The sequence below is a fragment of the Callospermophilus lateralis genome, chromosome 12, assembly GCF_048772815.1.
Source record: "Callospermophilus lateralis isolate mCalLat2 chromosome 12, mCalLat2.hap1, whole genome shotgun sequence".
NCBI classification, from domain to species: Eukaryota; Metazoa; Chordata; class Mammalia; order Rodentia; family Sciuridae; genus Callospermophilus; species Callospermophilus lateralis.
Window position 1 is genome coordinate 24303783 of NC_135316.1, and position 24300 is coordinate 24328082.

The 24300-nt window shown below is 34.9% G+C and overlaps 1 protein-coding gene across 1 annotated transcript in view; it reads right to left on the bottom strand.

Annotated features, from left to right (window-relative positions):
• Positions 1 to 24300, bottom strand: part of LOC143642381 (intraflagellar transport protein 88 homolog) — a 197245-nt gene that overhangs the window by 23021 nt on the left and 149924 nt on the right. The window contains exons 4-6 of the mRNA XM_077110702.1: positions 12876 to 12975; positions 8110 to 8196; positions 1881 to 2067 (exon numbers count right to left, since the gene is read on the bottom strand). Of these exons, the coding sequence (XP_076966817.1) occupies positions 1881 to 2067; positions 8110 to 8196; positions 12876 to 12975 (374 nt within the window). The remainder of the gene's footprint in view (positions 1 to 1880; positions 2068 to 8109; positions 8197 to 12875; positions 12976 to 24300) is intronic.

Consider the following 24300-nt stretch of genomic DNA (forward strand, 5'->3'; position numbering starts at 1 on the left):
CTTCAAAAAGCAATGAACAAAAACATTCATTTTTAAAAAAATATTTATTTTTTAGTTGTAGTTGGACACAATACCTTTATTTCACTTATTTATTTTTATGTGATGCTGAGAATCAAAACCAGGGTCCCGCACGTGAGCGCTCTACCTTTGAGTCATAACCCCAGCCCAAAAAACATTCATTTTTAAGAAGTGAAAATTGGGGCTGGGGATGTGGCTCAAGAGGTAGTGCGCTCGCCTGGCATGCGAGCGGCCCAGGTTCGATCCTCAGCACCACATACAAACAAAGATGTTGTGTCTGTCGAAAAAAAACTAAAAATAAATATTTAAAAATTCTCTCTCTCTCTCTCTCTCTTAAAAAAAAAAAGAAGTGAAAATTGATTATATTAATAAGAGAAAATTTCTGTTTTACAAAAGAAATTATAAACAAAGTCAAATTAGAAAAGTGAGGGCTGGGGCTATGGATTAGTAGCAGAGTGCTTGCATAACATGTGCCAGGCCTTGAATATGATCCCTAGCATTGGAAAAAGACAATAATGAGTACAGAAAACAGTAAAAATTTATTAAGTGAATAAATAAGCATCTATCTAGTCAAGCAAGCTCTTGCATGAAGGCCTTTGCTCTTTTCTTCCCTGTGTCACAAATGGTCTTTCCAGATACCAAATGCCACACCCTCTGTCCCTTCCAAAATGATGTGTTACTTCTCAGTGAGGCTTTCTCTTCTGACTCCATCTAAAATTGATACTATTCCAAGGCTGGCTACAGGTCTTTCTTTCTCCTTTTAGGCAGGAGACTGAAGAGTCTCCTATGGGAAAAAAGATCCAAATGACTAAAGGACATATTCCCAACTAAAAGACCAGACAGCCTGCACTGAGTGCCAGTCCATCAGCCTCTCTCACGAACTCAGACTTTATCCACTCAGCTTTTAGCTGCAAACTGCTAAATACCAATAGACAGCCCAAGAGTATCAGATATCTAAAGAGAAGTCACAACATGGAAAAAGATAATAAAAGAAAAAAAAAAAAACTCAAGAAAGCAAAAAGTATGTATGCAAGCAGAATCAAACTTTAAAAGAAACTTCAATAATGACCTAAGAGACAAGACTCAGTATTATGTAAACATGTTAGTTTGCAACATTGCAAACTCGCCCAGGGAGCAATGATGCTCATTTCAGGTAACCTCTGAAAGCAGGGAAGGGAATGAGATGGTGGGGAGCCTTAATGTCTTGCAATATTTTGTTTCTTAAAAACAAAATCTAAAGTAAATATAGCAAAATGTTAAAATGTGTTAAACTGGGGTGAAAGGTACTATGAGTATTTAAGTTTTCTGTGTGCCTTTTTTTGTATATTTGAAACTTCTTTTTTTAAAAAAAAATTAACTGTAGATGGACACAGTACCTTTATTTTATTTATTTATTTTTATGTGGTGCTGAGGATCAAACCTAGTGCGCCTCACATGTGCTAGGCAAGTGCTCTACCATTGAGCTACAACTAAAGCCCTGAAAATCAGATTCTTACTTGTTTGTAAAAGGTTAAAAAGAATTATATTATCCAGTATCAATAAGAATTTGTGAAATTAGTCTTATATGCTGTGGTAGAACAAAAATTGAAAAAGCTTCTTTGTATGGCAATGTAACAGCATCAACCCAAATTTTATATATGCACAGCTTTGGAATCATTAATTTCATATTCAGAATAATCTGTAATCTCAGAGGCAAGGTCTTTTCAATTTTTTTGTTGGAAGGAAGTCAACTTCTCCTCCTAATGAGTTAGCAAAAAAAAAAAAAAAAAAAAATATATATATATATATATATATATATATATATATATATATATATATATAATACAAACAGCAACTTCAGCCTTGTTTCTCGTTTCACTTACCAATATTATAAAGGGCTTCAGTACAAGAAGAATCATTTCTTAGAGCCTCTTTATAGAATTCAGCTGCCTTCTCATAATCACCATTTGCAAAAACTGTATTCCCTTTATTAGTAAGAGCTGATGGGTTATATCTATCAGAGTTCACAGCTAAATCTGCATAGCTGCTGGCCTGTGCAAAATCATTTTCCTAAATAAAGTATAAAAGATATACAAATTGAGTTTCATCAAAAAGCTTTTCATATTGTTCTGAGATTACACACATCATAAACAGTTTTTCAAATTGTAGATAACAATGAACAGAAACAAGTATTTTAAATATCTTGGTTTTGATAGGCTATTTCTACAAAAGATTTTTATTTGTCAAGCTCAACCACCCAAGTGTCTTATGACTGACTTCTCCAGTCTCATGGTTTGAATAACACTATTTATATGTAGGTGGTACCATGTTCAACGCCCAAATTCCATGTTCTCATTTATTGCAGTGCTCCCCTTCCTACCTGAAGCACTGAAATAGCTAGAAAGGCATCCCTGTCCTCTCTGCCCCTGCACACTGGCTGCATCACCCACAAGGCCTCTGTACTTCTAGCAATCTCTTATTTCTCTCCCTCTTCACTGCCAAATGCTTAATCATGACCTTGCCATCACTCACATGAGCCATAAGAATCTATCTCTTTTTGCAGTTCCAGGGATCAAACCCAGGAGTGTTCTTCTTTTTTTTTTTAATATTTTTTAGTTGTAGATGGACACCATACCTTTATTTTATTTATTTTTATGTGGTACTGAGATCAAACCCAGTGCCTCACACCTGCTAGGTAAGCGCTCCATGACTGAGCTATAACCCCAGTCTGAGTGTTCTACCTTTGAGTTACATCTCCAGTCCTTTTTTAAATTTTATTTTGAGACAGAGTCTCATTAAATTACCTAGACTACCCTCAGATTCTTGATTCTTCTGCCTTTGCCTCCTGAGTAGCTGGGATTATAGGCATGCACTGGGCCTGGCAGAATCTGTTTTTAAGTAGTGTGGTAGCCTGTGCCAGGTCAGGCTCTTCTCTGTCTGACTCTTGCCTAGATATGGCTACAAGAGGAACTTGTATGGCATCTGGAATACAGAACTAACACAGCAAGTGGCCTTCGCACTCTGTTTTCTTGTCACTAAACACAGGACCAATGCCCATGAGTGCCAGCCTATCCTCGCCGACCTCCACTCCATATCAAACTCTTCTTTCCAAGTGTGTTCTCCCTGCTATGTGGCAGGGCTTCACTGCAGACCCCTAGGAGTCAGCTGTGCAGAAGCCACAGCTTCCAACAGATATTCCCCATGATGGTCCCCAGGTCCTGCTGTGGCAGCTGAGTGTCATTGCTACTTACCAAGTGATGGTGATTCCTCTTCAGATCCCAGCCCTCCTCTGTACCTTACCATCAAGGCTCCTGAACAACTATGGAAGATATAGTGTCCATACCTCTTTTCTCATAAAACTACAATGACTGTCCCCCATTAAACTTTTTAAAAACTGAGATAGAATTTATATATCATGAAATTAACCACATAATTAAAATGTCCAAGTAAGTGGCATTTAGTACATTCACAAAGTTGTGCTGCTATCACTAGCGTCTACTTACAGAATATTTGATTACCCTCCAAAGAAACCCTATACCCATCAGTAGTCTCTTTCCATTTTTCCTACCTCCGTAACTCTTAGTAACCATCAATCCGTTTTCTATCTTTGTGCCTATTCTGGACATTCCATATAAATGGAATCATGTGACATGTGGCCTTTTGTGTCTGGCTTATTTCAATCAGCCTATTTTTAAAGTTCTTATAGTACATATCACTAATCTGGTTTTTTTAAACGTTTGACTAACATTTCATCATGTGAATATACCATTTTGTTTATCCCTTCGCTGCTGATAGATACTTGGGTTGCTTCTACCTACCTTTTGTTTATTATGGAAAATGCTGTTGTGAACATTCATGTACAAGATTTTGGGTGGACTTTGACTCATTTAAACTGTTTCCTACAAGTAGGTGCTGCTGTCATAAAAACTAAAACACACAACACTGTCTTTTGTACTAGGCAGCAGGAAGAATTTAGAAAAGAGGTGAAGGGCTGCTGCTGGGGACTGGAGAGATAAGTGAACTGGGATTGGAACCTGGAAAGTCAGGAAGAAACTGTTATCAGAGGCTGTGTAAAGGGCAAGTCATGTTGGTAGTTGTGAAACAACTGACAAAACTGATAATTACAGGAGATTTCTAGCAGAATATTGAAATTGCCAATGAACTTATTTTTAACTGGGGGTGACAAGGCAGAGGAAGAGAGAGACAAGCTAAAGACAGAATCATTCAATTTGCGGACAGAATTTAGAGGAAATACAAAAGAAGCAAGATTTTCTGAGTTGGAAAATAAAATTATTTCATGTCTCTCTTTGTGGCAAAAAATTCTCAAAACAGGAAATGGATGCAGGGTACAATCAACTCAAGGACATGGTTGTAACACTTTGTGTAAACATCTCAGAAAGATTTAAGGTAACTGTCTTGCATACTTTCTCAGGTAGAAAAAAAGGCTTCTATGACCTCAGGACTCTATTCGACAGCTTGTACACCTAAGCAAAAAGGGTTTTGTCTTGAAAGGAATTATGCATGTGGCTTTTAGGTCATGAAATTAACTTCAATGAGACTTATAGAAAATCCACCATGTTTTTAAGAGAGTCAGACTGACAAAAGAGTTACTAACTTGAAGTAAAGGAACAGATCCAGTACAAAATAAAAGTAGGCCCGTGGGCCACAAATTTCTCTGGGTAGAAAGCAAGATTGAGAAAGTTCACCAGCTGAAATATACGCTATTTTTTTCTGTAAAAGGATAATACTCCCAGAGGACAGAACTACTAGCTATAGTGGAGAACAGACCAACAAATTGCTCCCAAGCAGCAGAGTGGGGCTCTAATCAAGGAATATGCATTCTTTCCAGTCTATGGGATGCTGATCACGTGTGCTTAGCTGGGTTTCAGAATTACTAAGGACCACTGACTGCCATGGGCCCTATTCCTCTCCTTTCTGAATATGAGCATCTGCTTTTATCTGACCTTGTATTATGTTAACTGTAAAGGGAAAAACAATGGGTCTTCATCCACAGATCTTTGGTTCAAGATCTTTCACAGGGAAGAGGAACTGTGACTGAGAAAGCCCCATCTACCCACACCTGCCGCAGATCCTTCCTTTGAGCCTGATATGGTAAAATAGATGAAACTCTGATGTGTCTTGAAAGGGGGAAGTACATGAGGCTTGTGAAAAGACAAGTGCAGGCAGTGGCAGAGTGTTACAATAATGGTCCCCAATGGATCACACCTCCCAGTAGTTGTGCTCTATTAATGGTTCTACCCCACATTTGATCTGCCCAATAAAACAGTTATAAGCTCTGGGCTGGGGTTGTGGCTCAGAGGTACAGCACTTGTCTACTATGCATGAGGCACTGGGTTCCATCCCCAGTACCACATAAAAATAAAATAGAGATATTATGTCCACCTATAACTAAAAATAAAATATTAAAAAAATAGTTATAAGCTCAATTCATGCAGGAGCCTAATATGTACCAGTGCACTGAGATTCACTCTCATGGAACCCTGTGCCACATAAGAAGCTTGGGATTCTCCTGCTGTGATGTCCTCACCAAACAAGTGCTAGATATCTTGAAGAGAGGCATTTGGACATCCAGCTTCAGTGAAATCTTAGATGATGGGAGCTAAAGGAGTAACCCCATGCAAGACCAGCAGAAGAAACACCCAGGTAAACCTAGCTCATGAGGCGGAATGTAAGCAAATACATGGTCATTTTAAGCCATCAAGTTTGGGGGACAGTTCTTTACACAGCAATAGAAAACTGAAATATATGCTAGATAACAACAATATACTTTCAATTATATATCATATACTACTACATAATAGACTCATCAGTTTGTGTCATAACTACTTTTTGTGATGTGTGTAGCACTGGGGATTGAACCCAGGGATATTCTACCACTAAGTTACATCCCCAGCCTTCTTAAAAAACTTTTTTATTTTGAGACAGACTTGCTAAGTTGCCTGGCTGGCCTCAAACTTGTGATTCTCCTGCCTCAAAGCCTCCTGAGTAGCTGGGATCACAGGTATGTGCCACCACGCCTGGCTATGTCATAACATTTTTGGTTATAACCTCTTTCCTCAGAGTCAGGTACAATAATTTACTGATCAGATGCTCCAACAGCTCTGCAAATACAATAGTTCTTGCCCTTCCTTCCTTAAAAGTTGCTGTTAGCTTTCTCCAATACATTTATCAAAACTTGGTGAAGATGTGGTTACCAATTCAATAATTTTCACAAAATTCATTCATGACAGAAAATTTCTAAGTTCAAAATTTAATGGATGTACTAGATACTGCACTTTACCCTCTAGCTTTGTCTTTTACAAGTGCTGATAATGCTGCTATCTACCAGCCTGAGCTGGCAGACCTCTCTGGAAATTACCCTGGGCTGCAGAGAGAGAGAAAGAGAAAGAGCCATTTTGCTTACTTTTTGTGAATGCCCTCTTCCTGGTGGGGAGGCTATATTCGATGCCTGGTTGATGCAGGGGTACAAAGACCCAGTCCCGCACCTCAATGGGGGATATTCTACCTTCAGAGCATCATCCAAGATTGGCAAGGACTTTGGGGATTGCATTATAGCCCAACTTGTCTTTCTGCTCAATTCTGCTTGTTCCTCCAGATCCGAATTCCTACCCCTAACCCTCTTACCCTACCCCTGAAACTGATGTGAAGAGCTCTGCCAAGAGAAATCTCCATTTTGTATTTTGAATCTGCAATCTAAATGGCATCAGGGGCCTTTTAAAAGTTCCATTCTTTTGAACTGCCCCTCTGGTGAATCAATGCTGCTTACTTTCTCTTTGTGCCACCTTTTACTTCAAAGACATCATGCTCTCTTGGTTGTTTTCCTATATTCTCAGTATGAATCTTACTCTTGCCTCCTCAGTGTTTATATATCCCAAAGTTAGTTCTCAATTTTAAGCTTTCACCTCTACAGAGATGACCACTGAATATTATCTCCAACCCCAATTTCCCTTCTGAGATCAGTTCATATGCTTCCTGGACATTTCTCTCTAGATGTATCACCATTAATATAAAACAAATTTTAAATATATTCAAAAACATACACCCTCTGGACATGCAACTGGCACTATTCTTCTGCTGGTAGTTTCTATATACTGGATTCCCTTTTTGTTTTTTTCAAATATACATATTTAGTTGTATATGGACACAATATCTTTATTTATTTATTTTTATGTGGTGCTGAGGATTGAACCAAGGGTTTCACACATGCTAGGCGGGCGCTCTACCGCTGAGCCACAACACCAGCCCTGCAGTCCTTTTTTAACCAGTAGCTTTCATCTATTTCTTCATCTTAGCACACATAAGGGATAGTACCTTTCCATTAATAACAGCAGGTCAGCACAACAGTGATTCTCGGTGGTGCATAAATCATAAGTTGTAAGAGGACTGGATATAATTTAACAAAACACAATCACTGTTCTGTACACTTCCTTCCTATCACTTTCTTGCTTCTATGTTATATTCAGACCTTGTAGAACCAACTTTTCTATGAAATATTTTCTGAAAATCCTAAACTAAAATGTTATTTGTCTTTTCTGAATGCCTTAGTGCTTATTACCAACATTAATTTATTGTTCTCTATTTTGAACCTTCCCTCCTCATCTATTTCCCACCATTCCCAATTTAAAAAACAATAATTACAAATTAAGAAACAATGATTTGCAGTCAGTAGGCACTCAATGAATGCTTGCTATAGATGATACTCCATCAACAGTACTATGATACTCGATCTAAGCTTTCACCTCTACAGAGGTACTCCTCTGTAAAATATTTTTCTTCACCACTAACAGGAAGGAGTTGAAAGATATCTCTAGCTCACACCTTAGCTGTAGTTCCATAATTTTAGGATGTTCACTACCACAATTTTTCTCCCTCCCATCTCCATTAGAGATGGTCTTCTCACTCATGTCTGCAAACACCTAAGTCCAGCACCTGCCATGATCGGATCTTCTATACACCTCACCTTCCACTTAACATTCTCCACCACTATTTTTTTTGGGGGGGGCTTCTCATTAGGCATGATTCTTAGGTAGATAATTCAGCAATATAAAAATAACACATGACCAATTCTTAATTGTTAGAAGTAAAACTTACCAGATAATAAAGGAATGAAAGGTTGGTTGCAGCTGCACTTTTCACTCTACTGTCCTTTTTCTCAAACATTTTTAAGGTATCTACTGCCTAGAAATGGAATATCTGAAGTTAACACCATTGTAAATGACAGTACTCAAGCTCAGGGTAGAACAAAAGATCAATATGGAGGGTTAAGACCACGGAAGAGTACAAAAGGGATAGGTTAATATGCTCAAGAAAACAGATGACAAGATGGAAATTTCATTCAAGACTTAGATTTCATAAAAAAATAAAAAACAGAAATTCTGAAGCTAAAAATATAATAATTGAAATTAAGACTATTAGATAGTTTTGACAGATTAGATATAACTGAAGAGAGGACTGTGATAAAGAAAAGTCAGTAGGGAATACTAAAGTCTTGTGATTCATGTGAAGCAGTTTAGGATTCTTCCTACCTAATGGGGTGGGAACGATGGCTTGCAAGGTTTTACCTAATAGACATAATATTATTTGCTCTTTACAAAATATTCTAAATTTTTTTTCTTTTGACTATTACTACCTTAGAAGACCAGTATTCCACAGAGAACAACAAAAACAATTATATAAAATACTAAAAGTAGTTTTTTGAAGAGAGAGAACCATAGAGTCAACCAGAACTTTACGGCCAAAATTTTAGAAAATATTCAGAATAGATACTGCATGGCAAAAAAAAAAATTCTTAAAAAAGAACATAAAAGAGACATATGAGTACACAGTGAAAAAGTTTACTAGAAATGTAACTTAAGTTCCAAAGGGAAAGAAAGATCAATGGCTGAGAATTTTCTAAAACCAGTAACAGAAAATAATTCGGGGGTGGGAGGGCTGGGATTGTGGCTTAATAGTAGAGCGCTTCCCTGGCATGTGTGAGGCACTGGGTTCAATTCTCAGCACCGCATATAAAAAAATTAGTAAAATAAAGGTTCATTAACATCTAAAAATAATTTTTAAAAAATAATTCTGAGAATATTATAAAAAATGATCTGAAGTAGACCCAAATATAATTACATTTTCAAATCAAGAGAAATGAAAGTATATTTTTAATCATCTGGCAAATCTGAGATAATGTTACCCAAATAAGATGTGGAACAGCCAGATACCTTACATGAAAGCTGAATGCATATTCAACCTGGAAATTACTGCATAATATCAGAAAGAACGAAACAGGTAGCAAAAGGCAATGAGTTTATCTTTTCTTCCTTCTTTTAAAGAACATTTACCAAATAGAAAATGCTTTTGGTGCCTCCTGTTCCTGGTAAACAGTCATGTTCAAGCAAAAATCCTGCTTTAGATTTTACAGTGGTCATCAGCTTTAGCTACTCCAAGTGTTTGACAAATTCTTCTGTGATGGAAATACCAGCCAGCATGTCAACTCAATTTTTTGAAGGGTAGATAATTTTAAAATACTAGATTGCATATATTCTGGTTACAATATTAGTAAACTGTTATTATTTTAAAGGGTTTTTGATGACTTTAAAGAAAACTGTTAGAAGTTTCTAGGGCAGTTGTTTAAAATTCCACAGAGTAAACACTGGAAAAGAAAAACCCAAACATCACATCCTTACTTTTGGGATTGTGTTCCTCACTTATTTTTTAAGAAGAATTTTGTATAACTGCCAAAAAATTTCTAAAACTCACTTCAAAAATTATTGTTGCTACTATTGCTCATCCTATACAAACATTTCATGGATACTTTACATAACTTCTACAGGTATTAAGCCCTGCTGTTTTGAATCTCTAAGCCACATTTCACTTTGAATAAGATTTGCAATGTTTTAATCTTCACTTTTACATTGTGTCACAATAAATGTGTTACTTCAAAATATAAGGCACATAAATAAGTATAATTCATATATTCAATAAGTTCTCTGAGATAAAGTGCACAGGAAAAGAAAGCTGTTCTCTAGAATTTATGACATCCTTAAAATGGAATACAAAAAGAAAACTAACAAATAACAATAGTAATTTTTTTAAAAAGGTAGCCATTCATTCTGTAGTCAAGGAAATATGTTAAATTCATTTTTTTTAAAGAGGAGAAAGAGGGGAGAGAGGGAGAGGAGAGGGGGAGAGAGGGAGGGAGAGGGGAGAGAGAGAGGGAGAGGGAGAGAGGGAGAGAGGGGGAGAGAGAGAGAGAGAGAGAGAGAGAGAGAGAGAGAGAGAGAGAGAGAGAGAGAATCTTTTTTTTTTTTTTGGTAGGTGGACACAACACAATGCCTTTTTTTAAAGTTTTATGTGGTGCTAAGAATTGAACCCGGGTCCTGCCCATGCTAGGCATGTGCTCTACCACTGAGCCACAATCCCAGCCCAAAATTCAATTAAAAATATATATATATTTTTAGTTGTAGATGGACACAATGCCTTTATTTTCTTCATTTATTTTTATATGGTGCTGAGGATCGAACCCAGTGCCTCACACGTGCTAGGCTAGCACTCTACCACTGAGCTACAACCCCAGCCCCTCAATTTTTTAAATTACTCCTTTGTAGTTCAAAAATAATAATTTAAAGCTACACTTAAAACAAAAACTAGTTTCTCTCAAATGGTTTCTTCCAAAATTGAAGTAACACATAAAAAAGCCATGCAATTCAAAGCTATTTCTTAAGAATTAATGAAAGTATTTAGAACTTAAATATCTACTTAAAAACATTTGACACAGTAAGAATATATTTCATACTTTAAGTTTTTAAACTATGAAATATTCTAAAAAGGTTATACTATTAACTATTCTAGTAAAAGGAACACTCTCAGGTATTTTTTGGCTCAGTTTCATTTCTGAAATAATCTGTTTTCACAACTGTTCTTTACATATCCATGAATACATTATCCAATATCTGTTTTTAAAAGTAAAATGTCATAAATTATTTATAAATGAAATTGATAAAAGTACCCTTAATATCAATATTAAGTTTAGTTAAAACTAGTTGTAAATGACAAAACAAAGAAAATAAACATCACTAATTGTATTTTTAATCCCCCCCCCCCCCCGCCAAATTAGGAAATTAGCTCTATGTCCATTTTCATTTCCTTTCCTGGTGATGCCTCTAGCTCCTAGCTTCAGTCTTCTACTGAGTCTGACTCTCTGCTCTTGGTGGCCTCCAGACCAACTGCATTATTTCATTTACTATTACAAAATTTACTATTTGGGTGGTGTTTTTTTCTCTATTACAAAGTTGGCTACAAATACCATCCCATCTCAAAGGATTACACTCTGATTTCAGCATCTTTTCTAAAAAAAAAAAAAAAATAGGGATAATTTCAGAATTATAGTCTTTTAGAAGGCATAAATTCTTTTCTGTAAACTACATGTAGTACCGACTTAATCCTTTTTAGCCTGATAGTGTTCCCTTCAAATTAAGATTATACTATACACACCTCATCATACTTACAATATACAAATAAAAGAAACACAAAGTGAAAGCAGCAATGTTGAAAAGCAAGCAGAAGTGGCATTTTAAAAATATAGGTAAACTAATTGATGTTAAAAACTTGAACATGCAAATGACATAAAACATACTTCAAATGAGAAGAGCGATAAAAGTAGCAGACAGTAAGATCTGGATTAAACAAATTTAAATGTGAAAAAATTAAGAGGACATATTCCTTGACAGTTTTAAAAAAAAATATTGTAATGCACTGTTCATCCTTTCTAAAAAGAACATTTAAAAATAAAACATCAAGAGAAAACTAACAACTATGGTTTTCTCCTTTTTATCATCTATAATATAATAGTGCACGTCACATTCATAAAAAAATTGAAAGTATTTTAATGCTTAATAAATGCTAAACTAATTAAGTATAGTAAATGAATACATGCAATAGAAACATTGCACTCTTTTACTCATATAATTACTACATGAATGTTGGGGTTACTTTATTCTACTCTCATATTTTCTGAATAGATGGTTTTCTTCCCTTTCCCTGAAGAGTGGTTAGTCCTTTCTGTTTCTCAGAGATAAGAGGAAGGTCCTTAAATAAGAAGAAAAACTGAAAGTACAGGTTGGAGAGGATATGGGGAAAATGCTGTGGCTTTCTCTGGCCCTTGCTCTGTTGGTCTAATCTGGAGGAGTTGAGTTTTCTAGCTGCGGGACACTAATCACTGGTTTACAAACTAGGAAATCAAGTTTCATTCCGCCTACTCTCTTTTGGTAGCCCTTCTTTTTCTTAAGGCTAACTAAGCCTTCTGGTTTTATTTCAGTTATGTCCCATTTGAGAGACTATGGAAGGCAAAGCACCCACTCCACTTCTGCCCAAGGCAGCAAGGTAGCAGTAGTGCCAATGAGACCCATAGGGTTCTAACCCCATGTCTAGCAGTGGGATCTTTTCATTTCCAGTGCAGAGTAAATGAGTAAGTCAAATATTTAAACAGCAGACAAGAATTTCTCTGAAGAGGACAGCAGGATGGAAGTGCATCTGGCTGCTATTTGCATTCTCAGTCTTCCTTCCTCACTAAGCATGATCCCCGATTCTGAAAGTCTTACTGCTTTGGGGAACTCTGAAAACTTCAAGGAAAAATTACTCTCTGGACTAGAATATGGTTTGGTAATTTAGCAACTAGATAAGAAAAATATTTACATTTTAAGATAAAAATTAATGAAAATTTAAAATTATATTATTGGAAATTATAGACATATAAATTTATTAAACTTCAGAATAATCACAAGTAACTTTATTCTAGGAAGGAGTTTCCCTGTTTTCATTGCTTTGACTAATTAACATAAGAAATTTCACTGAAAATTGTTTTTTAAACTTACTTGATTAAAGTCTTTCTGTCTCAAGTATGTAATTGCCTTGTTTATTTCCAGATCATTGGCTAGTTCTACATATTGAGAAGCTTTCACTACTTCCACACACCTATAAAAAAGGTAAAACATAAAAAGTTACTTGATTTCATTTTAGTATTTTTTATGCTGTTGGTTTTCCTAAATGTGACTTTTCAAAGCTTTTTTTTGGCAGTGCTGGTTATGGAAGCCAGGACCTTCCACATACCAGACAAGAACTCTACCACTGATATACACCCAGCCCCAAAGAATGTTTAAAGTAGCCCTAGTGCTTTGCAAAGTATTTTAATGCTTTATAAATGCTAAACTAATTAAGTATAGTAAATGAATACATGCAATAGAAACATTGCACTCTTTTATTCATATAATTACTACATGAATGTTGGGGTTACTTTATTCTACTATTTCCTCCAACACAGGCTTTACATTACTGAATTTTCGGTTCTAAATTAATTTTCTTTTCCAATTTCTCAATAGCCTATTGCCACTCTAATTATTTATGACATTTTAAATAAAAATTGGATTGATATCTATATTGTATTTTTAAATTAACTACTATATAGCAATTTCAATTTTTAAGAGGTGAAACTGTTTCTGTATTTTTCCCTCTTAGATGTTATCATGATAAAAATTTTGAAGAATTTATAGAATATATTAATTTTTGTGTATTAGCTTGAATAGACCTATTTGGGGAATAAAACTATTTCCCAAAGTACAGAACATTTATTGTTTATTATATATCAGGCACTGTGCTAATTTCTTTAGAAGCATTATCACATTTAATCCCAGAACTGAAAAAAAGATCATCATATGTGAGATCACACAGGTCAAAAAGAAGTTGATCCCAATTTTTGTTGATACCAAAACCCAATTCCACAAGGCTGTTTTTCAAACTGAGGTCTTGAAATCAATTTAGAGGATCATGACCTTATTTTTTTAAAATTAATTTTTATTTATATGTGACAGCGGGTGCATTACAATTCTTATTACCCATATAGAGCACAATTTTTCATATCTCTGATTGTATACAAAGTATATTCACACCAATTTGTGTCTTCATACATGTACTTTGGATAATAATATCCATCACATGACCTTATTTACCTTATTTTTAAAACAGAATAACTGAGGTATGGGAGGTATTGAGGAGATGTTGGCCAAAGGACACAAATTTCAAGTAGAAGGAGGAATATGTCCAAGAGATCTATTGTACATCATAGTGACTATCATTAATAAAACACATTGTATACTTGAAGACTGCTGAGACTTTAAGTGTTTTTAACACACACAGATATATATGAGGTCACGCATATATTAAATGACTTGATTTAAACATTCTACAATGTATACATTATCAAAACATCATGTTGGGTTGGGCACGGTGGCACACGCATATAATCCCAGCAGCTTGGGAGGCTGAGACAGGAGGTTCTCAAGTTCAATGCCAGCCTGAACAATGGCAAGGCACTTAGCAACTCAATGAGACTCTATGTCTAAATAATAATTCAAGAATATAAGGGTGAGATTCTACAACAGCCTGGGGAAAGATATTCCAGAGATACCTGAGCTCAGTTTGAAGGACAAGTATAAAATGATTTAAGGAGAAAAAAAGACATTCTAGGTAGAGGGAATAACATGTCTAAAGATGTGAAGATAAGAAAACTGGAACAATTTAAAGAGTAGATTCAATCACCATACCTGGATTAGACAGGATGCTTATGAAAAAGTGGGAAAAAAAGGTCTGAGAAGTAGGTAGATGCCATATAATACAAAATCTGTACGGTAAACTAAGGAATATGTACCATATTCTGAAAGTCCCAGGGAACCACTAAGGGTTGTAAGCATGTGAGTTATTGTATAAATTCTAGAAAAATCACTTCAATAGGAACCACAGGGAGCAGCTAGGAGATAGCCAAAATAGTAGGCCATGACCTATGAAAAAATAATGAAATTTTGAACTAATACAGTATATAGAAATAAAAAGGAGGTCATTTTGAAAGATGTTAAGTTGATATAATGAGAAGTAGTTGATGGTCAGATATAGGAAGTGAGACAGAAGACATAGAGGAATCTAAAGTGATGGTCTAGATTTTTGTGTTATGTAATTGGTTAACTGGTAACACCATTTATCTCAACAATATATAATGAGATCATGTTTAGGGTATAGGAGAAGATGCGCTTAGGATTGAAAATGATGAATTTATAGTGCATAAACAACATTAAAGTGGATAGTCCAACTGTCAGATGTGTAAGCCCATAATATAATACAGTCTTCTAAAATCAATGTCTGGGATTTGGCAACATATTAGCGACAGAGACATGGGTGTTAAAATGAAAACTATTTTTCTACTCACACTTCTGATAACAAATGTGTGGAGATTTCCCCTAAACCAATCAATTCTCCAATTCTCTAAAAATATCAACTGTTTTGTAATTTAATCCAATTCTGCCATTAATTTAACTAATTGCATTTAAGGGCTCAGTTACACAAGACTGGACTTCAATTCATATATCAATCACAAGCAGCAAGTTTCCACACTCTCACCTGGTTATAAACTAGAGGTTCCCATGACCCTTCTTAAGTTCACAGATTTTAATGGTTCATAAAATGTAACTATTACCAGTTGTTTACAAAAAATATAAAAGATTCAGATAAAGAGTGAGATGAAGAGATACATAGGTCAAGGTCTGAAAGTGTTCTTAGCACAGAAGCTTCTGTATTTGGAGATATTTGGAGTTTGCCACCCTTCCAGAATGTAGATATCTTCACTAACCTGGAAGCTTTCTAAACCCTCTCAGTCATCAGTTTTATAGAGATCCCATTACACAGACACAATTTATTAAATCACTGGCCATTAGTGTTTAACTTAATCTCCAACCTTTTTCCTTAGAGATGTGGGAAGGAAAGTTCCAATCCTTAAATCACATGGTTCTCTGGCAACTAGCCCTTATCCTTAGGCTCTGTAGAGTTTTCAGCCAATCAGTTATCTCATTAACACAAGGAAAAAAAAAAAAGACAAAACTCAATCACTTGCTAGTGATTTCAAGGGTTTTAGAAGCTTTTGTGACAGGAAAGATAACTTCTGTTATCTTGTAACAAAAGATGTTACTATCATTCAGGAGTATTGCTCAGGAATTTATAAGAGTTTTAGTACACTGAGTCAGGAACTAGGGGAAGATAGACATAATAAATTTCACAGGTATGGACCAGGCCATCTGGGGTAAGTAGAGAGGAGTGAGAAGTGAGAAGGCTGACAGTCAGAGAAACAAAACTTCCGTGTGGCCAGAAGAGGAAGAATGGCTGAAGTAGTCTGATGAAAAATGATCAGTGGCATAACAACCAGAAGGGTATAGTATCACAGTAAGAAGAGAAGAATGGTTCAATAACAAAAGAAATATCAACAAATCAAATGCCTCAAAAGTAAACACATCATGCTCTTCTCCCTACTTTCATCAACTGGGGTTCTATAAAGAATTAAGTCCCATGGAAAATTATTTGAATGACTTTTTCTCATTTTTTTCCTAAGTACTCAAATTCTACTGTTCTTGTGCATAAGGTTCCTCAGAAACTTAGAGCTGAATTATATTGAGGAACATATATCATCTGGATTTTTATCTTTCCTCTACTTAGAAGCACAATTTGTTATGTTAGTATAACATAGCATTTAGATTGCTTTGTTATTGCTAACAAATACAAAAAATAAAAAACTTAACACCAAAAAAAAACAAAAAAAAACAAATAACCAATCAATAAATGGGCAAAGGAAATGAACAGACACTTCACAGAAGAAATACAATCAATCAACAAATATATAAAAAAATGTTCAACATCTCTAGCAATTTAGAGAAATGCAAATCAAACTACTAAGATTTTATCTCATTCCAGTCAGAACAGCAATTATCTAGAATACATGCGACAACAAATGTTGGTGAGGATGTGGGGAAAAAGGTACACTCATACCTTGCTGGTGTGACTGCAAATTGGTGCAACCACTATGGAAAATAGAATGGAGATTCTTCAGAAAACAGACCCATACACAGTCACTTGATATATGTCAAAGATGGTATTACAGAATATTGGGAAAAGCATAATCTTTTGATGCTGAGTCAAATGGATAGCCCTAGTAAAAAGAGCAGAGGGAAAAAGAAAGATCTTTCCCTACTTCATGCCATACTAAAAAAAAAAAAAAGAAAGAAAGAAAGAAAAAGAAGAGAAAAACCCACGTGGATCATCTATCTAAATTTGAAAGGTAAAATTTCTTTTTTTTTGTTGTTATTTTTTTATTGGTTGTTCAAAACATTACAAAGCTTTTGACATATCATATTTCATACATTAGATTCAAGTGGGTTATGAACTCCCATTTTTACCACAAATACAGATTGCAGAATCACATCCGTTACACATCCACATTTTTACATAATGCCATATTAGTAACTGTTGTATTCTGCTACCTTTCCTATCCTCTACTAGAAAGGTAAAATTTCTATAAGAAAACATTGGAAAATATTTTCATAAAGTTGGCGTATGCAAAAGTGTCCTAAAAAGGATACACTAAGCAAACAACAACAAAAACAACAAAGAAACAAAAGGAAAAAAAAAATGAGGGTGAGTGTTGAATGGAACTTTAGAAAAAACAGGTACTTGTATGGTAAATATAATGTGAAATTAATCATTGGTATATAGGAACACAATTGATATATGGGTGTTAATTTTGTATCCTGTTACTTTGTTGAATTCATTTATGAGTTCTAGAAGTTTTCTGGTGGAGTTTTTTTGGATCTTCTAAATATAAGATCATATCATTGGCAAAAAGAGATAGTTTGAGCTCTTCTTTTTCTATTCATATCTCTTTAATTTCTTTCTTTTGCTTAATTGCTTGGGCTAGAGTTTCTAGGACTATATTGAATAGAAGTGGTAAAAAAGAGTATCCCTGTCTTGTTCCTGTTTTAGAGGGAATCCTTCTAGTTTTTCTGTTTAGAATGATATTGACCTTCAGTTTGTCATATATAGCTTTACAACACTGAGGTATGTTCCTATTATACCTAGTTCCTCTAGTGTTTTAAACGTAAATGGATATATGGAGATTGTTCAAAAAAGTAGGAATGAAACCACCATTTGACCCATTTATACTACTCCTTGGTATATATTCAAAGGATTTAAAATCAGCATACTACATTGACACAACATATCAATGTTTACAGCATCATAATTCACAACAGCTAAGCTGTGGAAACAATCTAGATGCCCATCAACAGATAAATGGATAAAGAAAATGTGGTTCATATATACAAGAGAGTATTACTCACCCATAAAGAAGAAAACTTTATGACACTTTGCCGGTGAAAGTATGGATCTGGAGATTATCATGCTAAGTGAATAAGCCAAACCCCAAAAAAACCAAAAGTCAAATGTTCTGATATAAGAACGCTAACCTACAAAAAGATGGGGAGAGGAGGAATAAAATAGTTCAGTGGATTAGACAAAGGGGAATAAAGGGAAGAGAGGGAGGATAGAAATAGGAAAGACAGTAGAATAGCTCTGATATGACTTTCCTATGTACATATATGAGAATCTCAACATTGTGTTACATCCACAAGACTGAGATCCTAATTAGAACAAGATATATTCCATTTTTGTATAAATATATCAAAATAGATTCTAATTAAAAGGGACAAATAAAAAACTTTAGATACTTGTTAGGTCCATTTTATCTATATTATGCTTTAAATGTAGGCCAGATTTTTGTTTTGTTTTTTTGTACTAGGGATTGAACTCAGGAGCACTTGACCACTGAGCCATATCCTCAGCCTTATTTTATATTTTATTTAGAGACAGGGTCTCACTAAGTTGCTTAGCACTTCACTTTTGCTGAGGCTGGTTTTTTGAACTTGTGATCTTCCTGTCTCAGCCTCCTGAGCCACTGGGATTATAGGCGTGTGCCCCCAGCATGCCTGGCTGTAGGCCAGTTTTTTACAGCTAAAGGATAAATGTGATCGTGTATACTATCATGTTTCATATTATCACAATAAATCTGGGATAAAAATCATGGCAAACCTTGGGTACTGGATTATGAGAAAGCAGAGTTGGTGATAAATAACTTATAAAAAGCATGTTTTATAGGTTAAAAGTACAAATTGCCACAATGTCCCGTAAAATTAAAATGGATAAACTGCAATATATTAACATCATGAACCATAACACAGCAATGAACAAACCACTGCTATCTGCAAGGATATGTATGTCTTGTAAAGAAAACATATGAAAAAAATATGTACAATAAGATTCATTATATATAATGTTTTTTAAAACTAGCAAAATTAAATGATGGTGTCAAGTATGCCTGTTTAGGAGGTTAAAGTATGAAGATAAGCAAGGAAGTGATTAACAATGAAGTTGAGACTGTCACTTTTCAGAGTAGGAAGTGCAGTGACCCAAATCAGGATCTTCTAGATACTGACAATGTTCTATCTTTAAATTTTATTTATTAAGCTATGCAGTGGTCACACAGGTGTTTATTTTGTGATACAACACTAAGCTGATGTTTGTGTTTGTCAGCTTTTGGTTGCTATGACCCAACCAGAACAACTAAGAGGAGGAAAAGTTTATTTTGTTTCACGATTTCAGAGGTTCAGTTCATGGTAGGTCAGTTTGATTGCTCCAGGCTGGAGGTAAGGCTGAACATCATGATAAAGGATGGCTGCTCAACTCATTACAGCCAAGAAGTAGTGAAAGGGTGGAAAAGGGGCCACAGGGAAGAAGCACCACTCCAGAGCATGCCCCAATTTGCCTATAGGTACCACCCAGTCCATTCAACTAGGATGGACTAATTAGGTTGCTGTTCTCATAATCTAATTTTATACCTCTGAATATTCCTGCATTAACACAGGGGCTTTTTTTTATTCTTCTTTTTTTGGGGGCAGCGGGCAGGGTGATGGTGCTGGGGATTGAACTCAGGGACACTCAACCACTGAGCCACATCCCCAGTCCTATTTTTGTATTTTATTTAGAGACAGGCTCTTACTGAGTTGCTTAACATCTCACTTTTGCTGAGGCTGCCTCTGAACTTGTGATCCTCCTGCCTCAGCCTCGCAAGTTGCCAGTATTATAGGCATGCACCACCTCGACCAGCTAACACAAGAGGTTTTGGGGGATATCTCATTTCTAAACCATATACTATTTTGTATAATTTTTTTTTTAAGCAGAATCCCACCGTGTTGCCCAGGCTCAAAGGATCCTTTCTAAGCCTGCCGAGTAGTTGGGACTATGAAAATAGCATCCAGCTATTTTATTTATTTAATTTTGTTATATATGACAGCAGTATGCATTACAATTCATATTACACATACAGAGCACAATTTTTCATATATCTGGTTGTACGTTTGTGTTTTCATACATGTACTTAGAGGAATGATGGCCATCCCATTCCACTATCTTTTCTACCCCCCGCCCCCTCCATTCCCCTCCTTCCCCTGTGCCCTATCTATAGTTCATCTAATCCTCCCATGCTCTCTCCCCCAACCACATTATGAACTGCATACTTAAATCAGAGAAAATATTTGGCATTTTGTTTTTTGGGATTGGTTAACTTCACTTAGCATTATATTCTCCAACTCCATCATTTACCTACAAGTGCCATTATTTTATTCTCTTCTTATGCTGGATAATATTCCATTGTGTATATATACCACATTTTCTGTATCCATTCATCTACTGAAGGGCATCTAGGATGGTTCCACAGTTTAGCTATTGTAAATTGTGCTGCTATAAACATTGATGTGCCTGTGTCTCTGTAGTATGCTGTTTTTAAGTCCTTTGGGCATAGACCGAGGAGTGGGATAGCTGGGTCAAATGGTGGTTCCAGTCTCAGTTTTCCAAGAAATCTCCATACTGCTTTCTATATTGGCTGCACCAGCAATGAATGTATGAGTGTGCCTTTCCCCCCATATCCTCACCAACATTTATTGTTGTTTATATTCTTAATAGCTGCCATGCTGAGATGAAATCTTAGAGCAGTTTTGATTTGCATTTCTCTAATTGCTAGAGATGTTGATATTTATAGAGAGATAAATGAGATATATTTGTTGACTGATTGTATCTTTTTCTGAGAAGTGTCTGTCCATTTATTGATTGGTTTATTTGTTTTTTTGGTATTAAGATTTTTGAGTTCTTCATATATCCTAGAGATTAGTGCTCTATGTGCACATCCAGCTGTTTTGTATAATTTTTGTGTGTGCTTTATATTTCACCAAAAAAAGGTTTAAAATATTTTAATTATATGAAAATAACAGAAATATAGTAAGAATGCCAGAAAATTTATAGTGAAAATCACAAATAATTTCAGGACTGACTTTTCCCTTCTGTTTCTCAATAAAACAATTGGATTTCCATGAGTTTCCAAACCTGGCAGCATATTATCAAAGAGCACTGAAAAAAAGGTTTTTCTGTCCCATTCAAGACTGAAATCTTAACTTTTAATGATTTCCTTAGTCAATGGCATTCCAAAATTATTGACATGGTACAAAGTACTATTCATGTGTTTGATACCTATCACAGAACCCATAGGAGGCTTTTATTTATTCATGAGTCTTAACACCTGGAATTTCTAGAGTACAGACTGGGCCTTAGAATTTATTGACTCCTCTGATGATTTTAATATTCAGCCAAGGGTGGTATCACTGGTAAAGAGAATACTGCATGTATCAGAATCACTTGGTGGGGAGTTGATAAAAATGCAAATGCTCACTCCTGATTTCAGAATCCTGACTATGGTGGGAAGAGAATAGGAGAACTTGATAATAATCTGTACTTCTTTGTTGATTTGTTTGTTTTGCAGACACAATCCAGGGTCTTGCCCATGCTAAGCATGTACCCCAGGTACTACCTATACTTTTAAAAAGTAACCAGGTCATTTCCAATGAATACAAAGTTTAATAAGACTGACCTAAACTAACTGTCTTTAGTCAAGTCTACATTTCTTAGCTACAAAAAGGCAATGATTATGCTTACCTCCCTGAGTTAAAGTATAAAGGAATACTAAAACAATCTAAAATAGCATTGTGGTCATTAAATTTAAGCTGAATTAAAATATTTTATGCCACAATTTAAGGCATGAACTTGATATCAGGCTTGCTTACATGCTCACTGAAAACTGGCCTAGAGAAAATTAATGACTTTGTCTTTAGAAAAATGTCTATAAAATTTCTGGCTTTTTGACTAATTTATTAATATCAACTAGGTTTTGAAAGCTGTATATTTCCAGATTTCAACAGGATGAAATAGTCAATAGTCAGTAAAACATTAGCAAGCACTTTTTCTCATGGATCCATTACCATGATGAAAAATTTAAGCCAACGTCGGGATGTCAACCTATAGTCCCAGCTAATTGTGAGGCGGAAGCAGAATTGTTTTAAGCTTAGGAATTTGGGGCCAGTCTGGGTAACATAGAAAGACCTGTTATTGAAAAACAAATTTTTTTTAAATGGAAAACAACTTCCAAAAGCTAGATCTGAATAAAGAGAAAATAATCTTTCAACTTCAAAACTGTGTCACTTTTATTGAATAATTTTAAAATATAAAAATAAAACTGTCTAATGGGCTCAGAAGATTCGACATCAGATTCTACATCTAATGGGCTCAGAAGATTCTTCATAATGAAAATATAATTTAAGAATTATCAAAACAGATTAGAAATCAGCTGGCTTTGTGGGGATACAGCACATTTGTAGAGTGCTTGCCTCACATGCAAGTTTCAATCCTCAGCATCATAAAAAAAAAATCAGATGGCTTAATTTAAATCTTTTGCTTGTTTAATTTCAAATCTTAAAAGTTCTCCAAACAGATGTTATTTATGTCTTAGAATGTCTGTACCTTAATCCTCTACAATTTATATGAAAAAAAGCAGACAAGGAGAATGTATGACACTTACTTAAAAGTAGTCATTACATTATGAAATATTTTTCTACATGTATTCTTTAACCTCAGTCAGAAGCTCTGATGTTGCCTGCAAAGAACACTGTCTAGTATTTTAAAACACATATGTACATATATTCCTGTGCTTAGTTTAATATATATATGGGCATCATTTTCAACAAGTATGTATACAAAATAGGCACATATATACGTACACAATTATTGCAATTTATAAAAAAATTATATAAGGAAATTCTATGAATATACAAACATCTTTCTTCAAAGTTCCTAAAAATGAAATTTGCACTTCACTTTTCAGTTATCTAAGATTTGGCAAATATTTTGAAAAGCTGCCAGGTCCAAAGAAATTGATGCCTGTATAATTAACACATAAGGAAATAAGACATCTTAGGTTGCAAATGAAATCTTGAAAATTCCTTTGAATTTTAACAACCATGCTAAGAATTAAGATCACTAAGCTCTTTGGCTAAAACAAACATTTTAAAATGTTGTTTCAGGATAAAGTAATATGTGAGGGTAAATCTGGAAGCTCAGTAAAAGATGGTTAAGTCTTAGATTCCTTCTTTCATTGTATTAGCATCCATATAAAAAAAACTGGAAATTTAAATAGATGCCAATATGTTCACTTTCTATTTCATAATAGCCATTTGTCAATGTTTCTTAAGCAAGCCTACCATTCTTTTTCTAAATATAACACTATCGTTTTACAACAGGAACATATTCAAGTGAAAGCATATGCTTTGGCTTGATGCAGGGTCATTAAGCTAAAAAACCCTAATGTTCTACTTGAATATATTAGAAAGTAAAGGTAAGATTATACATGAATAGAATCACCTAGTCTGTCCAGATCTTAGGTCTGATATGACAAAAGCAATTACCCTTGGAAGTTAAAACTTTTATTTAATGGAAAATGGTTGGCATTTTAACAAATATTCAATATTTCACTTAAAAACTAACTGCTAGATTGCAAAGATGAGTATTATCATTTTTTAAACATAAAAACATTCAAAAATTAAATATATATACTCTTATAAATATCAAGATAACTTAGTTTATACTTTGTAAAACAAATAATGTTTACCATTCAGCATAAAGATATGACTAAAAGAGCAGAGTTAATTTATTGTGAGGTGGTTGTCCCAAAATCAAGAAGATCTTAGATGACAACCAAAATTTAGTGTTTGCAAAAATGGATCTAGCTATTCCCCATTACCATGGTTGGTGAAAAGAAAATGCACGTGGAGTCCTGTACACAGATACAATGACACATTTTAAGGGACTCATTTATAAACTAGGTGGACAACCAGTCTGGCAGAAAATCAAATATGAATATATAAACACCCTATCTGAAGTGGGTAAAGGAATTGGAACTGCTTATCCAGAAAGAACAAAGATTTGGAAGAAAGCCCTCCATCACAATTAACAATAGGCAAGACTGTGACTCAAAAGGGGAGCAGACATAGACAT